The sequence below is a fragment of the Triturus cristatus genome, chromosome 2_2, assembly GCF_964204655.1.
Source record: "Triturus cristatus chromosome 2_2, aTriCri1.1, whole genome shotgun sequence".
Taxonomy (NCBI): domain Eukaryota; kingdom Metazoa; phylum Chordata; class Amphibia; order Caudata; family Salamandridae; genus Triturus; species Triturus cristatus.
Genome location: NC_140582.1, coordinates 1,154,145,372 through 1,154,168,757, shown reverse-complemented (window position 1 = coordinate 1,154,168,757; position 23,386 = coordinate 1,154,145,372). Strand labels below are relative to the sequence as shown.

The 23,386-nt window shown below is 44.3% G+C and overlaps 1 protein-coding gene across 3 annotated transcripts in view; it reads right to left on the bottom strand.

The window, feature by feature from the left end:
- ATRN (attractin) overlaps positions 1 to 23,386 on the bottom strand; it is a 900,609-nt gene that overhangs the window by 364,250 nt on the left and 512,973 nt on the right. For all 3 annotated transcript variants that reach the window (XM_085642692.1, XM_085642691.1, XM_085642693.1), the window contains exons 23-25: positions 18,646 to 18,721; positions 16,664 to 16,821; positions 2,670 to 2,731 (exon numbers count right to left, since the gene is read on the bottom strand). In XM_085642692.1, the coding sequence (XP_085498818.1) occupies positions 2,670 to 2,731; positions 16,664 to 16,821; positions 18,646 to 18,721 (296 nt within the window). The remainder of the gene's footprint in view (positions 1 to 2,669; positions 2,732 to 16,663; positions 16,822 to 18,645; positions 18,722 to 23,386) is intronic.

Genomic DNA, 23,386 nt, shown 5'->3' with positions numbered 1-23,386 from the left:
TAGAGTGGCCATGAAGCACACAGAACAGACAACCGGAGCGACCCGCCCCAACGGAAGAACAACTCCAAGAACCAGATCAAGACGCAAGTCACTGAGGAGGAGAAGAAGGAGAAGGGGGAGGAGGAGGAGGAGGAGGAGGACGAAGCCCCACCAAGAACCTCTGGATGGCTGAGTCCGCAGGGGCATGGAACAAAAGAGCACCATCGAAGGGGAGGTTCACCAGCCGTTCTCAAACATTCTCCGGGAACACACTTTCCCGAACCCAGGCATGGCGATGAAAGGCAGCCTTAGAAGCCATGGCACGGTCCAGCACCTCCGAGATATCCAGAGCGGAGCGAAGGATAAACGCCGCCAGTTCCCGACCATCCAAGACATGGTGTCTCAAATCCACACAGGCACCCTCCTGAGAAGCGGCATACATAAGGGACTCCGCAGAGTCCCACAAGCAAGAAGTGGCCCTAGCCAAAACACACAGTGTTAAGGGCCGGATGGTGGCGGTGCAGAAGGTGCTGGGGCACGGGTCCCCTGTGGCCGGACGGTCCCAAGTCCCCAAGAGAGAAGAGGGGAGTGAACCCTCGAAGGAAAGCAACAGTTCCCTACCACCAGAGCCCTGATGGAGAACCTCCAGAAGATGATCTGCGGGAAAATGGGTAGCTGGACCACCCAGGTGCAAAATTCCCACAGCTGTGGAAACAGCGCGGGCGAAAGCCGCACCCGCCTCCGTAGGGCCCCGCGGAGGGGAAAGCAGCTCCTCATTAGGTGATGGCTGCAAGCTAACGCGGCCATCCCTCAAGCCAACCGGAGGAAGAAAGGGCCCAGGCAGGAAGGAAGGAAGAGGGACCGAGGAGTGGGGGGCCTGCGGCTCCTCCGGCGAAGACGGCGGTCGTGGCGACGGCGAGGAGCCGCCTTAAGACAACGTCTAGGAAAAAGTAACGACACGGTGACCCGTCCCCGGCGAGGATGACACCAGCAACCGCCGAACCTCTGGAGAAGAGGAGACGTCCGAAGACGAGTCAACAACCAGACGTCGGCCCGGCGCCGAAGAGTCTGCAACCTGAGGCAGGGCACAGTCATCGACCGGCACCGGAGGAGACGCCGGGGCGACCTCCGACACAGCACACGGCGCAGGGGACCGGAGCCGGGGTGGCGAAGGGGCGGCACCGACCTGACCTCCAACGATGCAGCCGCCTGCGTGGAGGGAGGAGAAGGGCCCGGGGAGGGACGAGGAGACCCCCGCCAGGCGTGCCCCGTGACAGGGTGAGATGGGCCCTCCGCCGACCCCTGTAGCGCCGCCAGTGCCAGCAGCCGCCTGCGCCGTAGCGGCGTCACCTTGGCCTCAGACAAGGCTGCCACCAGTCCCGATAACCTAGAGGGTCTTGGGGGCGCGACCCGAGCCCCAGCGACTTCCCACAACACCACAGGGACTCCCGCGGGAGTTTGCGGTGAAGCAGAGGCGCCGTGGTCCGAAGGAGGGACCCCCGAATAGCTGCACCCCAACGGCACCACATCCTCGGAGCCTGGATCCTAACCAGTCGGCACCGGGGCTGGAGCCGCCGTCGACGCCGCGGGGGCCCTGCACACTGCCAGGGATCCGCTGACGTCCCAGGAGGGGAAGGAGGAGAAGCCAGCGAGGCCTGCAAAGCCGCCGCATATGTCTCCATCTGGGCTCGGAGAGCCCATGCCCCCGACAGGCCGGAACCCGACCCTCGGCGACAAACTGCGACACTTACCAAGAGGTATGAAGCGCTCTTGCGACCTGGGAGAAAATCGAAGTCTGCAAGGGAAGCCGCGGGTCCGAGAACCGTCCGCAGGGGCCGGGCGAGATGACGACGCCGACCTGGACACACAAGCCGAAAAAAGTTTCATCCGGCGCTCATCTGCTGGCACGCCTCACAATCAGGGGATTCGTGGTGGTCCCCCAAACACCACATACAGATGGGTAGAGGATCCGTCGCCAACATGAGGCGGCCACACGACGTGCAAGTTTTAAAGCCCAAAGGCATACGCACACTGTTCCCACAAACGCAGCAATAGCATAAGGGAAAGGCCTAAACAGGCCCAGAGCACAAACCGGATCCGCGTTGCAGGCGGAAAAGGAAAAAACTGACGTAGGCGCGCCGGGGTGGGACTTGTGACCTCGCTGACGTCACGTACGCGGACAACGCCTGGGCGGAGTCCCGTGTGCCATCCCCCCAGCGCGCGGGGATGCTGGGCAAAGAAGGTTTCCGGATCCAGTCTCACGCCTGGGGATAATTCTACGTGAAGGAATCTGCCGCTAGTAGTCTATCAGATAGGGGATTGCCTCACATCTGACAAGTGGGAGAATATCAGAGCTATGCAAGCCTTGGACTGGAGCACTGAAGACCTGAAGGCTGTACAAGTCAAATAAAAATATCCTAAAGTTTGCAAAACAAGGCATTTAATTTACAAACTGAACTATAGGCACATCTCATTCAAGATAATTTAATGTACTATCATGTAGAAGACATAGTAACATTTTGAAAGTACTACACTAATTACATTAAAGTAGGCTTTTTTCAAAATTCAAATTATAATTAGTTCAGACATTCTTTGATTATCAACACACATTTTGTAACTCATAGTGGAGATTGAAAATAATTGTAATTCATAAGAAAGAGCCAAAATATTAAAATATGCTTGATACACACCTGAAAAATGTTACAAAGAACTGTACAAGGTCCATAAAGTTGCTGTGCTGTGAAAATGCAATCTGGAAGACACAATAAAAGCACTATGAGTATACCTCTCACATTAGTAACAAAAAACTTGACTAAACAGCGATTTCAGAACTAAAATCCTGGGATTTGGTTATACATATTTGACAAGTTTAACTTTCTTCTTTTTTTTAAGTTTTGCAGTTCTATGCAGTTATAAACAGTAAGTCTTATTAATAAGTTTGTGCTTGTGTTGGCAGACTTGTAAACTAAATTGATCTGAAGCAATCAGTTGAAAGACCCATTGAGCTAGCACATATATTTATATGCATCTTAGAAATTCACGTGTTAACAAGTACCCTGTAAGGGTATAATGCAGCTCACACCATATACTGTTATTGTTCTTATAACTGAAATCATTAAATCTTTTTTACACTTGTACAAAAGATATAGTCAATTATATTTAGTGATAACCTGAAGCCAGTTTTTACTTTTTGCTTAAGGTGTGGTCAAATATTAAGAATAAGATATGGGGGCTGGGGTGGTCTGCCTCATATCTCCAGTGCTTCTCCTTACATTGCTGTGAAAAGTACAACCCCTTCAGAACTTGATACTCTGTGGAAATGGAGAGCACACATAGGCTTATCAGGAAGGTAACGTAAGGCTAAGTAAGCTCGACAAACAGACCAGCAGCACAATAACTGAATGTTCAACCTAGTGCTTTTCTTAGATAAGAAAAGTGCTATAATACACACACTCAAAATGGAACACCACACAGATAATATTAAAAACAACGTTATACTGGTACTATGATTACTGTTCCTGGCTACTACCCTCAATTCCCTCCTCTCGTTTTAGTCTCCCTATAAACAATTTCAACCACATGCAGGTCTTCATGTCAGTTTCAACAGTCATCCCCAGCAACATGTGCATTGAACCTCTCCCGGGTGGAAGCATACTAGCAGCAGACGCAGCCATTGCATCTGGCAGGCCGCACTATGATGGGGCAGTGGGTGCTGCTGTCTGGAGTCCTTCTGAATTGGTAAGTACTGAATATAAGTGGAGGCTCTCAGCAGACATCAAACCTGCTTCTTGGTCGCTCGGCGATGGACAGCAAGCCAGACGCCCCACAGATGGAATGGATCGGGGGTCAGGTCACAGCAGCACAAAGGGGACACACTTCTCAGAGGCGACTGCCACACGCACTCTCTCAAGTTTGGTAGCAACGACTATTACGGGTATAGTTCATGATTTTGGTGGCAATGTCAACCACAGACATAACTCTTAGCGGCAATGTCAACCACTGGCGCAGCTCTGGTCTTCAGAGGTGAAATCCACCACATGTACAACTCTTGATAGGAGCAGCATGAATAGTAGTGAATGGTCTTATGCATAATAATAAGCTTAATCATTAATCTGCGATTCCTGCTCAGAAACACTCCTAGAGAGATTCCGCCGAAGATCCTAGGGCTCACATTATTAATTGCCACAGTCTTCCTCGGCTTGACAGACCCAAACCACTGGAATTTGCCTGCTTCTGGTACTTCATGGACAGATACCTCCTGCAGGTTTCTCTCTCTCTGGAGGCAGGTTGGATTCCAGGCACTTTAAGGTCAGCGGCACAGCAAAAGGCTTAATCAAATTCTTACAGGAGCATTGTCTCCTCACTCCCAAGTTCAGGGTCTAGGTCGCCACATTTTGGGACACTTGCTGAAATTTTGCCAGCTGTCCCAGAAGAACTTCAAGCAAATTTAGCACAGACCATTCAGGATGCGGCTAAATGTGTCATGCATTTTGGACTAGACACGACTGACTCCTAGGCAGGGCAGTGGGCAAAAGGGTGGTGCAGCTTCGCCATCAGTGGATAAGATGGAAGTATCACATATGCCCTGTGAGCCTAGTCTCTTTGTTCAAAAAGCAGACTCCAACCTGGAGCGCTCGAAAGACAACAGAGCAACTCCCTCTGCTTTTCTAGGCCCTCAAGGCAATACCCAAACCATTTGGCTCCTTTTAGGAAATCACTAGAGGTTTCACATTCAGACAATGCTAAGATTCCACACAGCAACAGCAAGTGACCCAGTCCTTTTGAGGCCGAGGTAGGTGGTCCGGCAGGCAAAATCCAGGACAGCAGGGACAACAAACTTCCAAGTTCCCCATCCCCTGCCAGTAACAGCCTCATTGCTGCTTTAGTTTGCCCTTAGAAGCACACGGTCAGCCTGCTGGAGGCAGGATCACTAATTTTCTTCATGAGTAGCCAGCAATAATATCCTACAAGTGAGTCCTGCAGATCGTCCAGCAAGATTGCGGCATGCCATTCCTACACCATCCCCTACACCAGAGCTGCTGTCTGAGGACCATTTGTCCATTTTGCTGCAGGAATTCTAGGCTCTTTTGGCCAAAGGAGCCATCGAGAGAAAATTCTGGCCTCGGTAACTAGCTGTTATTTCCACTATTTTTTAGTGCAGAGGAAGGGCAGAAGCATTCGCCCCACCTTGGATCTTTGCCCGCTCACCTTCTTCCAGGGGGAAAGGAGAAATTCAAGATAACCTTAGTCCAGGTTCTCTCTGCCCTGGACCCAGGAGACAGGATGGTGGCATTGGAACTGCAGGAGGTGTACTGCTTTTGCACTGCTTTGGTATCTATTCACAAGGTGAGGTATCTGCGGCTTGAAGTCTCTATCAGAAAAACATGATATTTAACTTCAGTAACTGCATTTTTGGTTGAGACTATCTAACCGGAGAATCCTCACCAAGTCACCCTCCTCCCCATTCTGTGTAGTTGACCATTATTTTCTTTAATAAGATGCCAAATATAAATGATCTGAACACTGTACTACCTGATTTTCATGGCTCTTGGTCCGATGGCATGAACAGACATCAGAAAGAAACTGATGTCAGCGCATTGAGGTGGTGCATATATAGGGGCATGACATCACATTAGAAGCAACAGAGCCACACAATGCCGCCTACTGACACGCAGGGGAATTGCTGTAAAGTTTCCAGAGTCAGTCCGGGGCTTGGGGAAATTTACAAGGTGAGGAATCTGAGGTTAGATAATCTCTTTCCCTGGAAAGGACCTTATTGAAGGGAAGTAACTTGTTCTTCTGAGGGATGGAAAAGACTTGTCTCAGCTGTTATCAATCATGAAGCCTCTGAGGCTGAAGTGGAGTAGTTTCAATAGTCACAATTGTATAATATTGCTTCAAATGTTTTTTGATGCATTTGGTGCTTGCATAAGGTTCAATTTGAATATACATTATGCTTTTCCAGAAAGTTTGTTGCCAAAGCTAAATAGCTTGTTTTTCATGTTTCCCTCATTCTTATGCTGCACTATGAAAGGAAAACTCCAAAGTTTTGTGAAGTACAGAACATGCCTGTTCAGCCCCTATAGCACACAATTGCTGTTTTGCTTTTTTATAACAAGTTTTTCAAATCCGTAATTTGTATTATTTAGTAATGCTTGTCCAAGCCATGCTTGCTAAAGTATAAGTTAATGGCCAAATTATTTTGTTCCTTTTGAGATCCTGGATGTTCAGATCTAGGTAGGCACTTTAAACAGTGGCACATCAGTCAGCACGGAGTTTAGGAACAAGCAATCACAATTGTTACAATATGAGAATACAACAAAGTATTTTATGTAATTTGGGGCTACCCACTTGCAATTTATAGAATATAACACACAGTTATCACAAGGTCTAACCTCTGACCTGAAAGTTGCTGTGGGTTGAATCATGGATCCAAAAATAATGGACTTGCTCATTGAAAATCGATCTTTATGTAGGCTGGCTTTACACAAGAATTGCTAATTGTTTGTATGCTCAAGAGCCGATTTCCTTTTTAAAAAAGTGAGATAGTGAAACTGTGCCTCAACTTATCATGTCTCCAGCACCAAGTATATTGATTCATATCTTTTGCGCATGCCTGTCTACAAATAATCTTTAGAATAGGTAGAAGGATACAATAGCGTACCCATGATTTTCAGATCAGGTATTAGTCATCATTCTGGAAAAAACAAGATCTGAGGCCTGTGATTACATGAGCACAGTTCATAAGGTCATTGGATGTAGGAACAAGATATACACCTAGTGTGCCATAATGAAGGACCACCATTGAGTGATTTTTTGTAATCGAATACTAAAGATTATATCAAGACCTCTCTTGCAGTGGAAAATGGCTGCTTGGATAATATGTAGAATCCACAAGACATAATATCATAGGACATATTCAGCATCACAGGAACTAAAGCAGCAGTTTAACTGGTTATATCAGGCAAGCCTCACTTGAGAGTAAAGAAACGTTCCAGGGAATTCACTATAAAGTTTAGCAACAAAAGGAGGTAGCCATATAAGCGTGTAATCCAGATATGAATCAGTGGATGTTAACAATTAATATAGAAAGAGGAGGTAAAGGGATGCCCAGAACAAGTACTTAAAAACATTGGCAAAGTATGGAGGCCTATGGGTTTTATTTTGAAATTCCCTAGTCTGTTCCTGTGCACAAGATGAGGTGAGATTGTTTCCCCATAAAGTGGAAGTGTATTGCTCACATTACGGACATTTTAGGACATTGGCCTTCCCCAAAATGTGTGGGAGTAGTGTCTCAGCAAACAGCAGGTGTTGACGAATCCAAGGGCAAGGCTGGGCTGTCAGAAGAGAACATTCTCACCCGGAAAGCCTCCATTCTCTTCAACTTCTTATCTGACAGGGTCATGAGGAAGGAGTTTGGGTTGATCCTGCTGATGGGGGCCTGTACCATCAGGCTTTCTGGGGTTGGATGCTGGGACAAAAAGGCTGGGTCACCTGAAGCTCATCTGTGGCGATGTGTGAATGGTCTGCTTACTGGAGAGAAAAGCAAGGTTTCACCCAAGTTTTAAATGAGTGTGTCAATAAATGCCTCCTTAAATGAAGCAGAGGCTTTGAGGAGGTTTGCCTTGGTTGTAAAACCTCTATAAGTACATTTGTTTTTACTTCAACTAAAGGAAGTTACAGGTCTAGCACCTCAGCAACATTTTTAAGGACCATGGCAAAAGGCAGATTCTTCAGTAGAATGACTGGGCAAGTGGGTGAACACTGACCACGTATCAGGTGACATGTCTAGGCCACTGGCCTCTTGCAGGTCAGTGTAGAAATTATCATAATCATCTTCATGCTAATACAGGCTGACTCTGGTCAGAGTCCAGAAAGCTGTTGTTGTGAGCAACTTCTAGGGAGAGGCATTGTCTTATCGGAGTCATAAGGGATTTGCACCAGGTACTGAACAAGTGTGCTGCTTTGTACCAGGGAGGGATGGATTTGGTTCAGAGTCAGACAGCGCTATTGTTATATCCTGAGTTGTTGTTCTTTTGTATATTTGGGAGAAAGGGGGATATTTTATATCCCGAGTTCAATGCTATTCATGCCCGGCCTGTAGAATCTTACTGTGATGGCATGTTATAGAATGTTGTGAGTCAAATAGTCACAGTTAGCTGGGCTGAGCAGCATGCTGGCTGCTCCTGGTGGGGCCTCACTCTGGTCTCCTTATGGTCTTCCTGTGATCTTGTACCATCTTGAATAAAACCTCCTTGAATCACCTGAACCTACGTGGACATGATCACTACAGCTATGTGCTCGAAATTCTCCTCTAGAGTAGTTTGGGGGTCGGTGTCAACGCTGCAGGAACTCACATGCATCATGGCGCCGGGTGAGGAACCTGCTCTGGATTCGGAGCTGAACCTGAAGTAGATTCAGAAGGCCCAGCTGGCAATTCGGCGGACATGGCAGAGGTAGCCCAGCCTGACACCTTTGCGGAATTCCAGGTGGGCCTTGTTCCATCCTCGTCTCTCTCTCTCTCTCTCTCTCTCTCTCAATTATGTCACAATGATATCAGGATGCTCTGCGATCTAGTTCCTCGATTAAAGCAGCGGTTAGAAGAATCCATTAAAAATAGGTCTGTTGTGAATTATGTTTTGTTGTTTACAGTACAATAATGTCTGCATGAAATGTAAGCCTCCCTTCACACCTTGCATACATTTGAGTAGAGTATACCGTAACCTGCCACCAATACCATGTACAGTAGCCATGCACATTTTACAGCTCAACAAATAATATGGTGCCTGGGAAGAGGTAGGCTTATCATTTTCTCTGTTAAGATGTAGCTTTAAATTCCTTGTTCAAAACGTTGGTCAGGTATGTAGGAAGCTGGCTCTGTATATACTATACCAAATAAGGCATAGTTTGCACAGCGTCCAGTAGATCCACTGAGGCTTTACAGAGGCTAAAGTAGATAATACTAATACTCTCTTTTGTAGTATTATGGGCGAGCAGTTAGGCATAATAGGGGGAAGTGCTCGCCATTTGTTGTACACACATAGGTAAGAAATGATTACACACACTCAATGACTAAATCCAAGACCAATTGTTTGTAAAAAGAACTGACGTCCGTGCGCCTGGGTGGTGCCTATATAGGTGACTGACGTCATAACCAACGCTAAGGACGCTGACGTCACACAGAGCGAAACGGAGCCACCCAATGGCGCGCACAAGAGATATTGCTTGAGCAAACATTTTCGGATCCAGCCTGACCCCTGGGAAATTCAAAGGTAAGGAATCTGCAGCTAGAAGTCTCTATCAGATACTTTATTACTAGTACCAAAGAAACTTTTCTGCAGGTAAGTACGGTTTTCAAATTGGCAATCCTTTTCAATGCAGGAAATAAATACTTAATGCAAGACTTCAGTTCAGCAAGGTAGATACAGTTTTAGAAATAACAATAGTTGGCAATGCAGAAAGATGCTCACTTGAGCACTGTTATCCTATGGGAGGAAGACAAGAATGCAATTTCACAGGAAAGTTCCTTACTTACAAACCCAGACTTCAGGGTTTTAGGTCAGCACAGGGCAAGGTTGAAGTGAGCATCAAGACTGCACCACCAGTGGCACTGGGGCAGCCGGGTGCAGAGGTAAAATTCTGAGTTGGGTGCCAAATGTTAACCAACATAGACTGGGGGCGCTCGAAGTTGTGCAACTTAAAGGTAAGTTAAGCAGAGTTAGAGGTCAACCTCCGGGGGTTGAGACAAACACTGAGGGGGTCACGAGGCAGCACCAAACATACACCCTCAGCGGCAAAAAGGCATCCTGGTGCAGAGTGCCAACACAGCATCTGGCGCACAATACAAGTCAAAGGGGGATGGCTTTTTCAAACAAAGATTGCAGGCTAGGACCTAGAAGCTGGACGAAGGAAACCAGTGGCTGTGGAGGTAGGTTCTGAGGTTGAGGGTCACCGGGCCATCGTTGGTTGGGCTCCCCAAGGCCTGGGGGCTGCGTGTGCAGGGGTGTCCTTTGACGTCCGAAAGCCTTACCTGAGCCGGTCGCGTCTTGAGGCTGCAGGCGTCATTGTGGAGTCCAGGAGGGATCAACTAACAATGGATTCAGGCTCTGGATCGCTGGGGACTCTAGCTGGGGCTGGTGGGCCACTTGGACTCGGGGCTGGAGGCATCGAGTGCAGTGGTGGATCCGGAAGTGGGATTTCAAAGTTCCGCAGGTCACAGAGGCCTTACTTCGAGTTTCTTGTGGAACAGAGCCGCTTTTCTCGTGACTTCTGGTCTTTGTTTAAGGCAGCAGTCCTTCTGGAGGTTTCTGGAGGTTGCTGGGTGGAAGAATCTCCGAGGACTGCAGGCAGGCTGGGCCATGTCAGTGGGTGTCTTCAGTCATCTTCTGCTAAACGTCTCAGGGATGTCCTCTTCCTCGCAGGTCGTAAGGAACTCAGAGGATTAAGTGTCAGGGGTGACCCTAAATACTTTATTTAGAAGCGTTATGGGGTGAAAAGGTAGTAGATAATGGGCTACGTACCTTGAGGGTGCCTACACCATTTGTATGTTCACTTCCTCTGGAAAGGAGGAATACCCCTAACCCTACTGGCGGAAATACTCCAAAACAATATGGAGGATTTTCAACGGAGGGGGTCACTTCAGCTCGGGGCAACTTAGGGGTGGTCCTGGCTGAGAGGGGACACACGTCTCTTGTTTACTAATTTTCCAACCAACCTTGCTGCCAAAAGTGGAGCTTAGTCAGGGGGGCAGGCATTTCCACTAGCTGGAGAGGCCCTGGTCAGCATAACAAAGGATGGGAGCCTCTGAGGCTCACCACCTTTCTAAGCTGTTCCTAGTTGGGGGTAAGGTGTGAAGCACTTCCAACCACAGCAGGCTTTGTTTCTGACCCACAAGAGCAAACGGCTCCCACCTCAAGGGGGGCAGAAACAGGTCTAGAGGTGGCAGGCTGATGCAGAGCAATCGGGCACATATTAGTGGTATGTACTCAGTAAGGCTTCACTGTGCACTCTAAAGAATGGACTTAGACACTATAGGGGCATATCTACTCATGCCATTATGCCCTCAAAGGAAGTATAGTGTACCCTGCCTTAGGACGGTAAGGCCGGCTGAAAGGGTGACTTACCTATGCCTCTTGCAGTGCTAGTATGCCTGGAACACAAGGGTGGGTGCCAGGTCGACTCCTCACTTTTATCTGCACCAAAACATGCAGGCTGCAGTGGCAGTGTGCATGTGTTTGGTGAGGGGTTTCTTAGGGTGGCACAATACATGCTGCAGCCCTCAGAGACCCTCTCTGGTCACAGGGTCCTTGGTCCCACTGATACCTTTTACAAGAGACTTATATGTAAGCCCGAGGTGTGCCAATTGTGGAAACATTGGTACAGTTTTGGAAAAGAACGCAGGTACTGGGAACTTGGTTAGCAGGAACCCAGTGCACACTGAATCAAAGATGCATCAGAGTCTGGCAAAGATTTTTGGGGTACTGCAACAAAAATAAACACTTTCCTACAAGATATATGTGCTGGGTAGGTTCACTTCACGCCTCTGATAATACAAGGTTCCATAGGGACGGTATGGCAGAAGTAGTATTGAAAGAGAAGACAAAAAAGAATAGGTTTAGACTTGCAATTGTTTTTGCCTGGGGTACTTTCTCATGACCAAAACCAGCAAAAGAAAATTTGACTAGAAGAGAAACCGAAAGGTCATGATAGGATATGATTTACTGGTTGCAAACTATTGCGCATTAGCAAAGACAGCCCTCACCACAGGCTGAACGTATCTAAAGAGGCTTGTAGAGGTGCTTTTAGAACGAAACAAGGATGGTTTGTTTTCGCCTAAACTTAACTGTGGCATATTTGTACATTGACACTTCATGCTCAGTTTTTATGAACTAAAGAATCACTTGAGGATGCCTGGTCCTGAAAACAGTCTTTTCCGAGGATAAGACCATGTAAAAGTCTCTTCTGTATGTCTTTAGGAGCACTAAGTAGTTACCAAGGAGATGTTGGAGATGCTTTTTATAGACACATTCACACCAACAACACAAACACTGCTGCATATGTGTATATGCATACACACACCCTCAGGCTTGCAACTCAAAAACTTACATTTAGTGGTTTACTTGCTCACTGTGCACTGCCAGCAACACTTCTTCCTAATAGCAAATCTAATAAAGACAGTGTTGGAAAGCTATTTACTCAAAATATTGCCAAATGAGAAACTGTTCTGAGCGAGAATAAAACTACTGCCAAAGAAAATATGACTGGGTAAGTGGAAAGGAAGTCACTGTTTCATATGAAAAAGTCTTGTTCAACTAGCAGCTTAAACTCCATCTCCAACCTGTTCTCTACTAACCGGGGTTGTGAAAGGTGATTTATTTGCAACCTCCTCTGAATCTTTGGTTTAAAACTAAACTCAATTATACATTGCTGTTACACATTAGAAACTACCGTACAGTGCTAATATTAACAAAAATTGACATTCAATCACAACTAATACCTTTATGTAACAGAGTAGTGACAAAAATAGCAATTTTGTATATAACACACACACACACACACACACGTTATCAAATGGCTGGATTTTTTGGTTTGCTAATAAATTTGGCATCAATTGATGAATCATCCTACATTTCCCCAAAAAAAGTTGATTCACCTCAACTTCTTCCTTGAAAGTTTCAGGCTGATCTGACATGCAGGGAGCGAGAGAGAGAAATAAAAAAATAAAAATAAAAAATAAGGTCCCAAAACGGAATTTGCTGATGCAATTTTAATTATGTTCATGGGGATTTTGGACATCACAACAACCAAAACAGCTGAAAGGAATTACACCAAATTTGGAAGAACTGATCTAAATCTGTTTGGTAGTTTTCTAAAATTTAAGGTTCAAAATATTTAAGATATCTGGACGGATGGGTCTGTGGGACTCTCGTGGGAGTCACGCAGGCATTCAACTTCAAACAGTAGAGCGATCGGATTGTCCGAGGGTACTTTTTCACCTGGTCAGCTGACTCGTTCCTGCTCGAGTCCCACAGGAGCTCACACTCTTGATTGCCTGGCTGCAACAAGCAGAGAAATGTTGTAGTCGTCATTAAAGAACACAGGGACTAAGTCTCCATGTACTGAAAGTGGAAAGAAAAAAGTATAAGAGGGCACAGTAGGAATGCCCTGACCCACTTGGACCTGGTGTGTGTGTTTTTTTTTTGGTGGGGGGAAGTGGGGGGGATGCAGGGTGGAACTGCTCCACTCCCAGAGAGATCTCCAACTCAACCCCCCCCCACCAACCAGAACAAATGTATATTTTTTTTGCTGTGCTGCAATTCTGCAGGACTCTTGCAGTCGCCACTAGTTTGGATCGTGTTTCCATAGGTAATGCCTTTTTTGTGTTGCTAAAAACGTTGGTGTCGTTTGATGAATCGCCTCAGGCGATTCGTCAAGCGGAGGGAAAAGGGAGGGGCCACAAAATGAGTTTTCCCCATTCATTTTTCCAAAGGGACTTTAGAAACCGTTACAGCCTAAACAGCTGAACAGATTTACAACAAATTTGACAGAAAGCAAGATCTTGGTTCAGAAAGAGTGTTTGTGATTTGGTGTAAATCCAATCAATAGTTTGAGAAATTAAGGCTTAAAAGAATTGTATGCATCATGCTGCAGAGAATCCACAGAGCCAACAGATAATCAATAGGGAAGTGGTAGCAGCCATCTCAGGCCTCAGTTCTCCGTCCAGAGTCCCATGAAAACGAGAAAAAAAAAAAGACATGAGGGCAGGGTTGGGATACCCAGGATGCTGCGAATTTGCAAAGGGTTCACGGCCTTGCGATGCACTGCTAATTACCCCAATATTTCTGTTGTCAAAAAAATAATCTTCAAACATATTTGCGCAAATACTAATGATGACCTAGATTAACGCACAGGCCTCAATTGTGAGGAGTAATTAGCAGCACATTTGAAAACAATTGACTATATAGTTTCCGCTCTTAAAAACTGCGATCTTTTAAAACACTTTGGCACTATAATTTTTTCACTGTTGGTTATATATTTTAATTTTATGTTTTCGGGAGGGTTGTTCGTGATTGATTAAGAAACGTACATATACAACAGTCTTTGAAGAAACAAGATATATGGAATACATGGAGGGAGAAGGAACATCGAGTGGCTACTTAAGCAAAGAATATAATCCTTAATGTGCCATTGTAAATAACGATCAGCCGAATATTTATTACCAGTAAATTACACACACTAGAGCTTTGACTGCAACCCTTAATTATGAACAATCATCGCTGAGAAGTCTGCTTTCGATTTGATGCATCATAATTGGACACATTTTTAAGTTAAAAGGACATTTGAGTCTTTTTACTCTATGATATGTAACAATGCTGTATATTACTGATGATCATATACTCTCAAACAATCACTGCACTCATTTTCCACCCCACCATTTCTTATTTTTTAATGTGAGAACTCTCCCCATATCGATGAATTCGAAACAATCACATCTGTGTAACCTCTCTATATCATTATGCACTTTTAGGTAGTAATGTGGACATGGTACGTAGCCCACCGTTGGTGGAGGTTGCACCATTTTAAGCACCTTGAACTGGAACTTAGTCATGTAATCAAGACCCAAGTGGGATGAAATACGTCCGGTCCATCATTGAGCATAGAGTAAAAGCATTTTTTGAAGCTGAATCACTAGAGTGGCTCGTGCTTGTTTCCTGTATGAGTTATGGATTCTTTTGATCATTAGTAGTGGGTCTCAGTTGTCCCTTGCTCGAGCCCCGCCCTAAAGCAGGCTTCCACTTTCATGGTGAGCAATATATGTATGTCTTTAAAGTTCTTGATATACAGGTCTTTAAAGATCTGTACACAATGTAGATGGGGGACTTTAAGGAAAGGTTTCCATTTGCTCAGTCTGGTACAATAGCTGGGACTCCCTATTAAAAGATCAAGTGTAGAGCCTTGCACCTGACAATGTCATTTCCTATGCACAGCAAAAAAGCTAAGCTTCACTTCTCTCCTTCTCAACCTTTACTTGTAAGAGGAGGAAGACTTGCAAAAGTCTTAGTCATGTGAAACATATACCTCCTTAAGATTAAAACGTTTTATAGTTTACGATGCATCTAAAGTTAACATCAAGTTGTCGCTCAATTGCAAACTTATGATAAAACCTAATCTGAAATGAAACTTGTGATTCAGTGTGATCTTTGTGGACATACGTCTCCTAAGGCTCTGCCACAGTATCTCTATTAGGTCTTTTTGTAATTTCACCTGCCCATTACAAAATCCCAATTCTTTTTTCCCTCAGCTATTTAGTAATCGATTTGCTAATGTGTCATTTCCCTATTGCACAATTCACTTTCAGTTGAGATTTAGCTACAACACTGATGGTGTCACATTTTTGTCTAGAATGTGCTGATATAGAGAGGAATTCATAGGGGGCCTCAAAGGCTTAGATGCCCAGGTGCTGCTGCAAAGCACATCCACATCATCACCCCATTGCCACTGCGCTCGACAGTTGCTGCGAGGATTTGACACACTGAACTGTCCAGCAGTTTTCCTTTCGGACACAAACAAATTTTTCTCCACCTTTACTTTAAAGGAAGCTGTAGTTGTTCATTCTTTTATTAATGGCAGAGTCTTTTATTAATGGCAGAATTGTTACCTGGAGCATAATACAGTCTGATCATGGGTAAAATTGTTCAGACTCTCACTCCTGGCAACCATCCTAAACCTTCGCTATTTGTAATGAATATTTTTCACTGCGGAAGGACGGCCATCATATTGTATGGAAAAAGCTTAATATCCCTTACCAGACTGATAAACAACAACAACAAATCTTCCAAAAAGAGAAAAAATCAGAATGCTATAGCCCAAACTGAAACAGTTTTTGATTTTAAGTATTGGTGGTACAACTTCCTGATGAAGTAATCATGCACACCCAAATTAAATGACCTTCTTAATTCATGTAGAAGCAGTAATGGTACACTTTTTTCACACAATGCTACTGAATATTGGCTGATTTGTGTTAAATACATGTGCTATTTGGCACACAAGGTTGGATTTATCAACTGTTAGGACTCAGTGAAGACTTGATGAGTAGCAGATACATAGTAAGATGTAAAACTAAAGACTATTATTAGGGAGCCCTCATTTTCACATCATTATACTCATTTATTATTCAGCTCTGAACCATCTTGCTGCATACAAAATATTTAAGCCAATGCTTGTAATTATTTTACATTCTGAAATTCCATGTTTGCTTTACCTCATTAATTCTAAAAACATATAAAACACACTGCAGAATCTATTCTGGTGGCCAAATATGTTATTATTAAGACGATGAGTCCCACAACTTTCAACACTTGTGGATGTACTTAAACATTTAATGCAGCTTACAAATATTAGTGTAACCATAACCATGCATTATGCAGTTTCAAAATGACAGCCCCAAGTGAGGTGTAGCAGATGTAACCTTAAGTTCTTGGCAGGCATTTAAAAATAGTATTAAAGAAACAAACTGTAAATTGCACAATGCAAAGCATTTTGCTACTGGTAAATACCAAGGGGACATACACTAGGAGCAGGGAAGAAGTGTTTTTTGAGTAGGGGCAATCCACTGCTTGCAGCGACTATAATTTTATAGGACAATTAACACGTGTTTTAAGTAATAAACAAAAGCAGAATTTACCTGTATTTTGATTGGCCAGGTGAAATTGCTGACATACACAAAAAATGTGATGTTCGGGTTATTGTGGAATTCAAATTTTTCATTAGAGAAGCTGTCCTTATACTCCTTAATATTTGTCCTGGATACAACAGGAGTCTCTTCTCCAGACTGTGTACCAGCTGAGGAGAAAACAAAGAGGGACAACGAAAACTTTGTTGAAATTTCAGCGTGCATAAATTATCTCAATATAATAGGAATTAAAAACAAAAAAGAACTTCATAAATTTCAAGAGAGGGAATGAGGGCAAATCATTTGAAACTTAGGTGTTAAGCAAATTACATGTTTTGAATTATTCGCGTGCACTAAAGAGTTACCTTTTATTTCTTCTATTCAAAAACATGATTAGTACTAATAAAACAAGTATTCTTTTCAAGTAAGAGGATTTTTGTGTCCGTCATGTACAACTTTTTTCTTGTACAAATTGGAGGTACAAGGGTAAATTCTAGTACAGCATAAAAAGTGTTAAAAGGAAGAGTGGGAGCAAAGTCAGACATGGGTCAGGAACCCACCTTCTTCTAATGCATGTAAGGCTTTCATCTCTCAGTACCTATTTTCTCAGTTTAAACAAAAGTATTCAGAAACCCTGAAATTTCAATTAGTCTTCTGGATGAATGTGGGAAAAATCAGGAGCAAAACAACTGTAACAGTAAGCAAGCTCTATAAAATACTGCAACCAACCTCCAAATTCTTCCAAAATTTGGGGAAGATTTAGTAACATATAAAGATTCTATTTTGGGGTGATGGCAGAAAGCATCAGTCTAAAAAAAAAATATTTCTCGACAAGACCTGACCACTTTCAGCATCAACTGCAGTTCACTTCCAAGACACGATTGTGAATAACAATCTGATAGAGACTTTTAGCTGCAGATTCCTTAACTGTGAATTACCCAGGAGTCAAGCTGGATCCGGAAACCTTTTGCGTGAGCAGTGCCACTCGACGTGCCATCAGGTGGCTTCATTTGACTCCATGTAACATCGTTAGCATCGAATAGGACGTCACAGTCACCTATATAGGTGCCACTCAGGGGCGCAGACGTCCATTCTTTTCTTTCCACGCCATTTAAGCACCGATCTGGAGAAGAGATACCCCTCTGTCTCTTTTTGACAGGATTGGTTTGACTTTGCTAACCAAAATTTCTCTAGTGTGTTGAGGATGTCTTTTAGAAAGGCAGGGTTTAAGTCATGTGGTGCCTGTCACCATGCCATGTCGGTAACTGATCCCCTACTCGTCTGTCTCTGGTGTCTCGAGCGCGACTATGACTAAGTCGTGCTGGGACCGTCTGGCCCTGGCCCTGAAGTCCTTCCGCAAGCGAGCTATGAAGCTCCTTGCTGCTCAACAGTCTGCACCGGCTGGCGAGACTCCGCGGAGATCCCTCTAGCAAGGTACTTTCAGATTTAGTATCGCTGATGGATCCAGTAGTTTGTTTAAATAGCAGTGATGTATGCAGATCTGGAAAACCAAAGACAGTCCAGATATAGCGGACAGCAGCCTAGAAGGCTTTGGTGCCGTAAAAACTCTGTACCATAGCAGAATACTGGATGAAAACCCACATGCAGGAGAGTATTGGAGGTGCATGAGACAAGTCTCACCTATGACTGTCAAACTCCTAGAGGCTGTAGTTGAAGCACCGCTGTGTGCTGTCAACAAAGAGCAATTACATTGCCTCCAATGAACTCTCTCAACAAACGTACTTACACCTGGACCATTGGTGCCAAGTAAACTAAAATGCCCAAAGAACACTCAAAATTGAAACTGCAGTTGAACAACCAGGGCCAGTTAAGGAGCATGAGATGTAAGAATAGGACCACATTCTTCTGAACCATAATGTTCTCTTAAAATCCCCTAAATTAAATTTTGAAATACAAATTACATTCAATACTTTGAGACTAAAGGTTGTTAATTTGCACACAACCAATACATGTTTAAAGGATGATTTCACTACCTGCAAAGCTTGTTGCCAGAGTAATGTTGAGGTTGAAGTTCTTGGATGCATTAATGAACATATCCAGGTCTCGATTCTGCCAAATAAAAATAAAGGGGAATTTGTAAATATTGTTTTTAGACTATTTTATCACAATTAAATGAATTCATCATTATGAAAAGAAAAGTAAACCAAACACAATGTTAAAAAGGCTGTGATAGTCTTGTAACCCCATTGACCATTGTTCATCTATGTGTGGGAGTGTGTAAATTCTACTTTTTTTCTTTTTTACTCCTGCCCCTTTCGTAACTTTACACAAACATGCAAATAGTTGGGTATTCGAATTTGTGAAGTCGAAAGGACTTTCGGAAGAGAATATACAAGTCAATTACAGGTTACTGTTTTGAACATGTCACCTAGAAAGTGGTTTCTCCGAACCAAATTGTCATACTGTATTCTATTAGTCACATGCATACAGCCATCCATTTCTCCAGGGGGGTGATCACCCATTATCTTCAGTTCTGTCCACCAAGGATGCAATGCAGTAGACACCATGAGACAAACCGTAGCACAAGAGGACAGTGCTCAACAGTAAGAACTTAAAGGCTTGAAGATCATCAGTTGCAAGAGAACAATCTATTAGTTCCCTTAGTGATACGTGACACTTATCACTCAACTCTTTATACCTACTCCAAAACTATCATGCTGTAATTCAACACACTTTAAACAATATTCTCTAAACTTCAGAATGCAACTCATAGGTTGCAGCAGCAATAGAAGTGTGAAAATGATTTGCTTAACAGGTACGTTACTTACTTCATCCACATTTCCATGTGTTTACTTGTTTAATTTAATACACAATTGTATTTCTTATGGAGATTCCCCTCAAATGCATTTCCAAACCAGCCACCTAAGATCGTCTCACAGATAAGTACTACTCATAAACAAACTTACAAAGCTGAGAGAAGTGGGGCACCATTACTGAGGCAGATATTGAAAATCTTTTCTGGCAAGCCTTGCTGGCAATCTTAGCAGTATGGGTTTTTAAGTGTATGCTCAGAAGACTTGGTAGCGGAAAATGTCCAGGACTGAAAGTTTCATGCAGGCAGCGGAAGCAATTTAATTTAAAAAAACAGATTCCAATGCATTCAGAGACAGGCAACACAGATGCACCAGACATTTCCTCAATGACAGCTTTGCTTAGAGTCTGCACAATAGGTCTGAATTTAGCAAAGCCATGCACTTACAAAGGAGGCATGGGCTCTAAGAACTAGCACAGTATGAGAACGATCCTGAAGGTAGGTACAGAAACTAGTTAGGTTTATTCTTAAACCACCAATGTCCTGATGAAAATCAGGAAACAGCAAATGAATATTTGTGTGTGCATGCTTTGCGATTTAATGCACCAGCGTCCATTTTGGCTTTTGTGAGACCCTCTCAGACTGCGTCAAATACACTCCCTACTCTGAGTAGAGAGGATCAGCAGTCAAAGGTTTCTGAGGGAGATGGTGCAAGTGTACTGTCCAGACCAGTGTTTATCTTAGTAAACATCTAGCACTTTAATCTCACAGCATAACAAAATAGAACACAGTTAAACTGGATACTGTTTCAGGAATGCAAATCTCTACTACAATTTTCAGTGAATGGTTACATCCCCCTACAGTGCCCTCATCATTCTAGGAATTTTACTGAAGTCTACAGTGACTTGTGTGAAGTACTGGCACAGGCATGGATAAGGCTCATGTGCATTTCCCTCTGAATTCCCCCCCTGGCTTACACGTACTTCGATTAAACCATTCCTGCCACAAAGAAGACACATAAGCAAAGGTTTCTTGTGGCAACTTTACTTCTGCACATTCAGTCTTTCAGCCGTCTCACGGCTAAGCCCTGCTTTACCTGTTCGGTGGAGCTACAGTTCTTGTGACGTTGGGCAGTTTATGAGAAATCCTTTCTGTTGCAGTGGCTTCAATAGGGTGAGATAACCGTGGAAGCCTCACTCAAGCCAAGGACCTGTAGGAGGAGATTAGAGCAGCAGGTCTGCACAGCGGGGTCTCATTTTCACTCCGCTGCAAATTCCAAAACCAGAAGCAGACTGGCGCTTAGCTTATCTGGCTTATCTTTGGCAGAAGAGAAGAACAAGTTACTTACCTTCAGCAACATTCTTTCTGGAGCATACTTTACCTAACTGCAGAATCCTTACCTTTAGAATACTCTCAGGTGCCAGACTGGAAACGGAAGATTTAAATGTTTATGTTTATATGTTTCTAAAGCGCTCGAATGCCGAAGGGTCTTGGCGCTGGGGATGCAATGGCAGGGAAAAGCGGGGTTAAGTGGCCTATGTGGCTGCGTAGAGCTTAGTTTTTAGGCTTTTTCTGAACATCTGAAGGTTGGATTGGAGCCTCATGGACTGGGGCAACTTATTCCAAAGTCTAGCCGCACAGTATGTGATCGTCTGCCGCCCCCCCCCCCCCAACCTTCTCTTCTGATCTTAGGTACTTTGACTAAACCTTGAGTTGCCGATCTTGGGGTACGTAACAGGACATAGGGTACAAAGAAACTTTCCAAGTCCTCAGCAGCCCCCCCATAAATTGCCTTATGCACGTATGTAAGCACTTTGAATCAAATGCGCTGCTTTATAGTCAGCCAATGGAGGGATCGTATCCCATCTGAAGCGGGTTGTCCTCTGTGTAGGCCTAAAATCAGCCTAGCTGCCGCGTTCTGCAATGATTGTAGTTTCAACAATTGAAACCTATTGATCCCCAAGAACAGGGCGTTTGAATAGTCCAGCTTCGAAAGAAAAAGCTCCTGAGGTATGAAGGGGAACATTTTGATCAGCGTCTTCAATAGGAAAAAGCACGAGGACATAAGACTATTGACTTGTGCAGCAAAATTAAGCTTGCTGTCGAAAAGGATCCCCAAGTTTCTGACCTTCTCTACTGGGGGTGGACATTCTCCCGCCTCCACCGGCCACCATGATTGATTCCACAGGGGTGGACCCGGCCCAAACTCCATCACCTCTGTTTTCTCTGTGTTTATTTTTAGATCATTCTGGCCCATCCAGGACATGATTTCTTTAAGACATGCATAAAATCTGCGTGCAATGGTTTCGAGCTGATTGGTGGTAGATATAATCAGTTGGGAATCATCAGCGTTCGATACCATCATAAAACCATGTTTCCTGACGAGGTCAGCTAGAGGTGTAACATATAGATTAAACAGAGTTGGAGATAGGGCCGACCCCTTTGGAACTCCGCAGGGGAGGTGGAAGCTGTCAGATCTCATACCTTCCCAGAACAACCTGTGCGCTCTATTTTCTAGGAAGGAAGTTAGTAGTGACAAGGCGGTCCCTCCCACTCCCATGTCCCTCAGCCGCTGCACCAGAACTCTGTGGTTGACGGTGTCGAAAGCGGCCGACAAAACGAAGAGTACCAGGACCGCCTTCCCACCACCATCCACTACCCTGCGAATCTGTTCGACTGTTTTGACTAATGCTGATTCAGTCGAGTGGCGTGGTCGAAAGCCATGTTGAGAGGGGTCTAGCAAGCCATTTGTGTCTAAATGGACAGTAAGGGATTTATTCAGATGTTTCTCTAGGACCTTAGCTGCGAGGGGGGAGGGCTGCAATAGGGTGATAGTTGTTGGGGTTACAAGGGTCCAAACTGTTTTTTTTTAACAAGGGGGTAATGGCTGCCTTTTTCCAAGTAGTGGGATATTATCCAGAGATTATGATTTGATTTAAGATGGGAGTGAGGTGTTCAGAAATGGGGCCTACAGCTTGATGCATAATAATCAGTGGACATGGATCAGTGGGCGCCCCTGATTTTAAAGAGAGGAGAGTTTTATTAACCTCTTCTTTACTCATCAGCTGAAAGCTAGTCAGCGTACAGCTGGAGCGTATAGTGGGCCCTATCGAATCCAAGGGTTTTATGGTGTTAGGAGAAGTTGTTATATTTTTTTTTAACCTTCTTTTGGAAGGGGTCCGCGAGGGTGTTACAAAAGTGTTGGTCTGGCTTGAAGGTACTGACTTGCTGGGGTTTTACCAGCAGGTTGACCGTCTTGAACAGTTCCCTAGTGGAATTTCCTGCGTCCTTAATTTTGACTGTAAAAAAATGTTTTTTGCAGCTACTATAGCCTCTTTGTATATTTTAGTAGAGAGACTATATAGGATTTTCTTTTGTCTGTCAGTCTATCCTCCAGTGCTGTTCCGCCTTTCTGCATTTGATCTTTAGGTCCTTAAGTTCGGGGGTGTACCATGGAGCTGATGTCTTTACTCTCTTCATTTTAACTATTTTTATTGGAGCAATCCTATCGGCTGCTGCCAATATCCAGTCATTGAACTGCTGTACAGCCTTATTTTTGTCATGTTCTAGCTTAATTGGACCCTGGATTGGAGTGCTGTAGGACTGTACCTTCGTACTTAGTTCTGCCCCGGAAGTTCCAATGGAGCCGCACATAAGCACCACTCCTGCACATCAATGTCAGTTTCTTTCTTGACTCAGCCTCTCCCTCAGATGCAGAGCCCAACAACAATCAGAGGTATCAGAGAGCAGATCTCCAATTTCGGATCTTTTTAGATGGGAAAAAAGAGACCATTTCACACAACCCAAAAGGTGGGAAGTAGTGAGGAATCTACCAGAAAGAGTATTACGAAAGGTAACTAACTTATTCTGATGGGTACTGCTAACCGCGGACTCCTCCCTTTTAGAATAAGTACCGAAGCAGTGTCCTGACAAATTGGTGGGTTTGTAGAATGGCTCAGAAT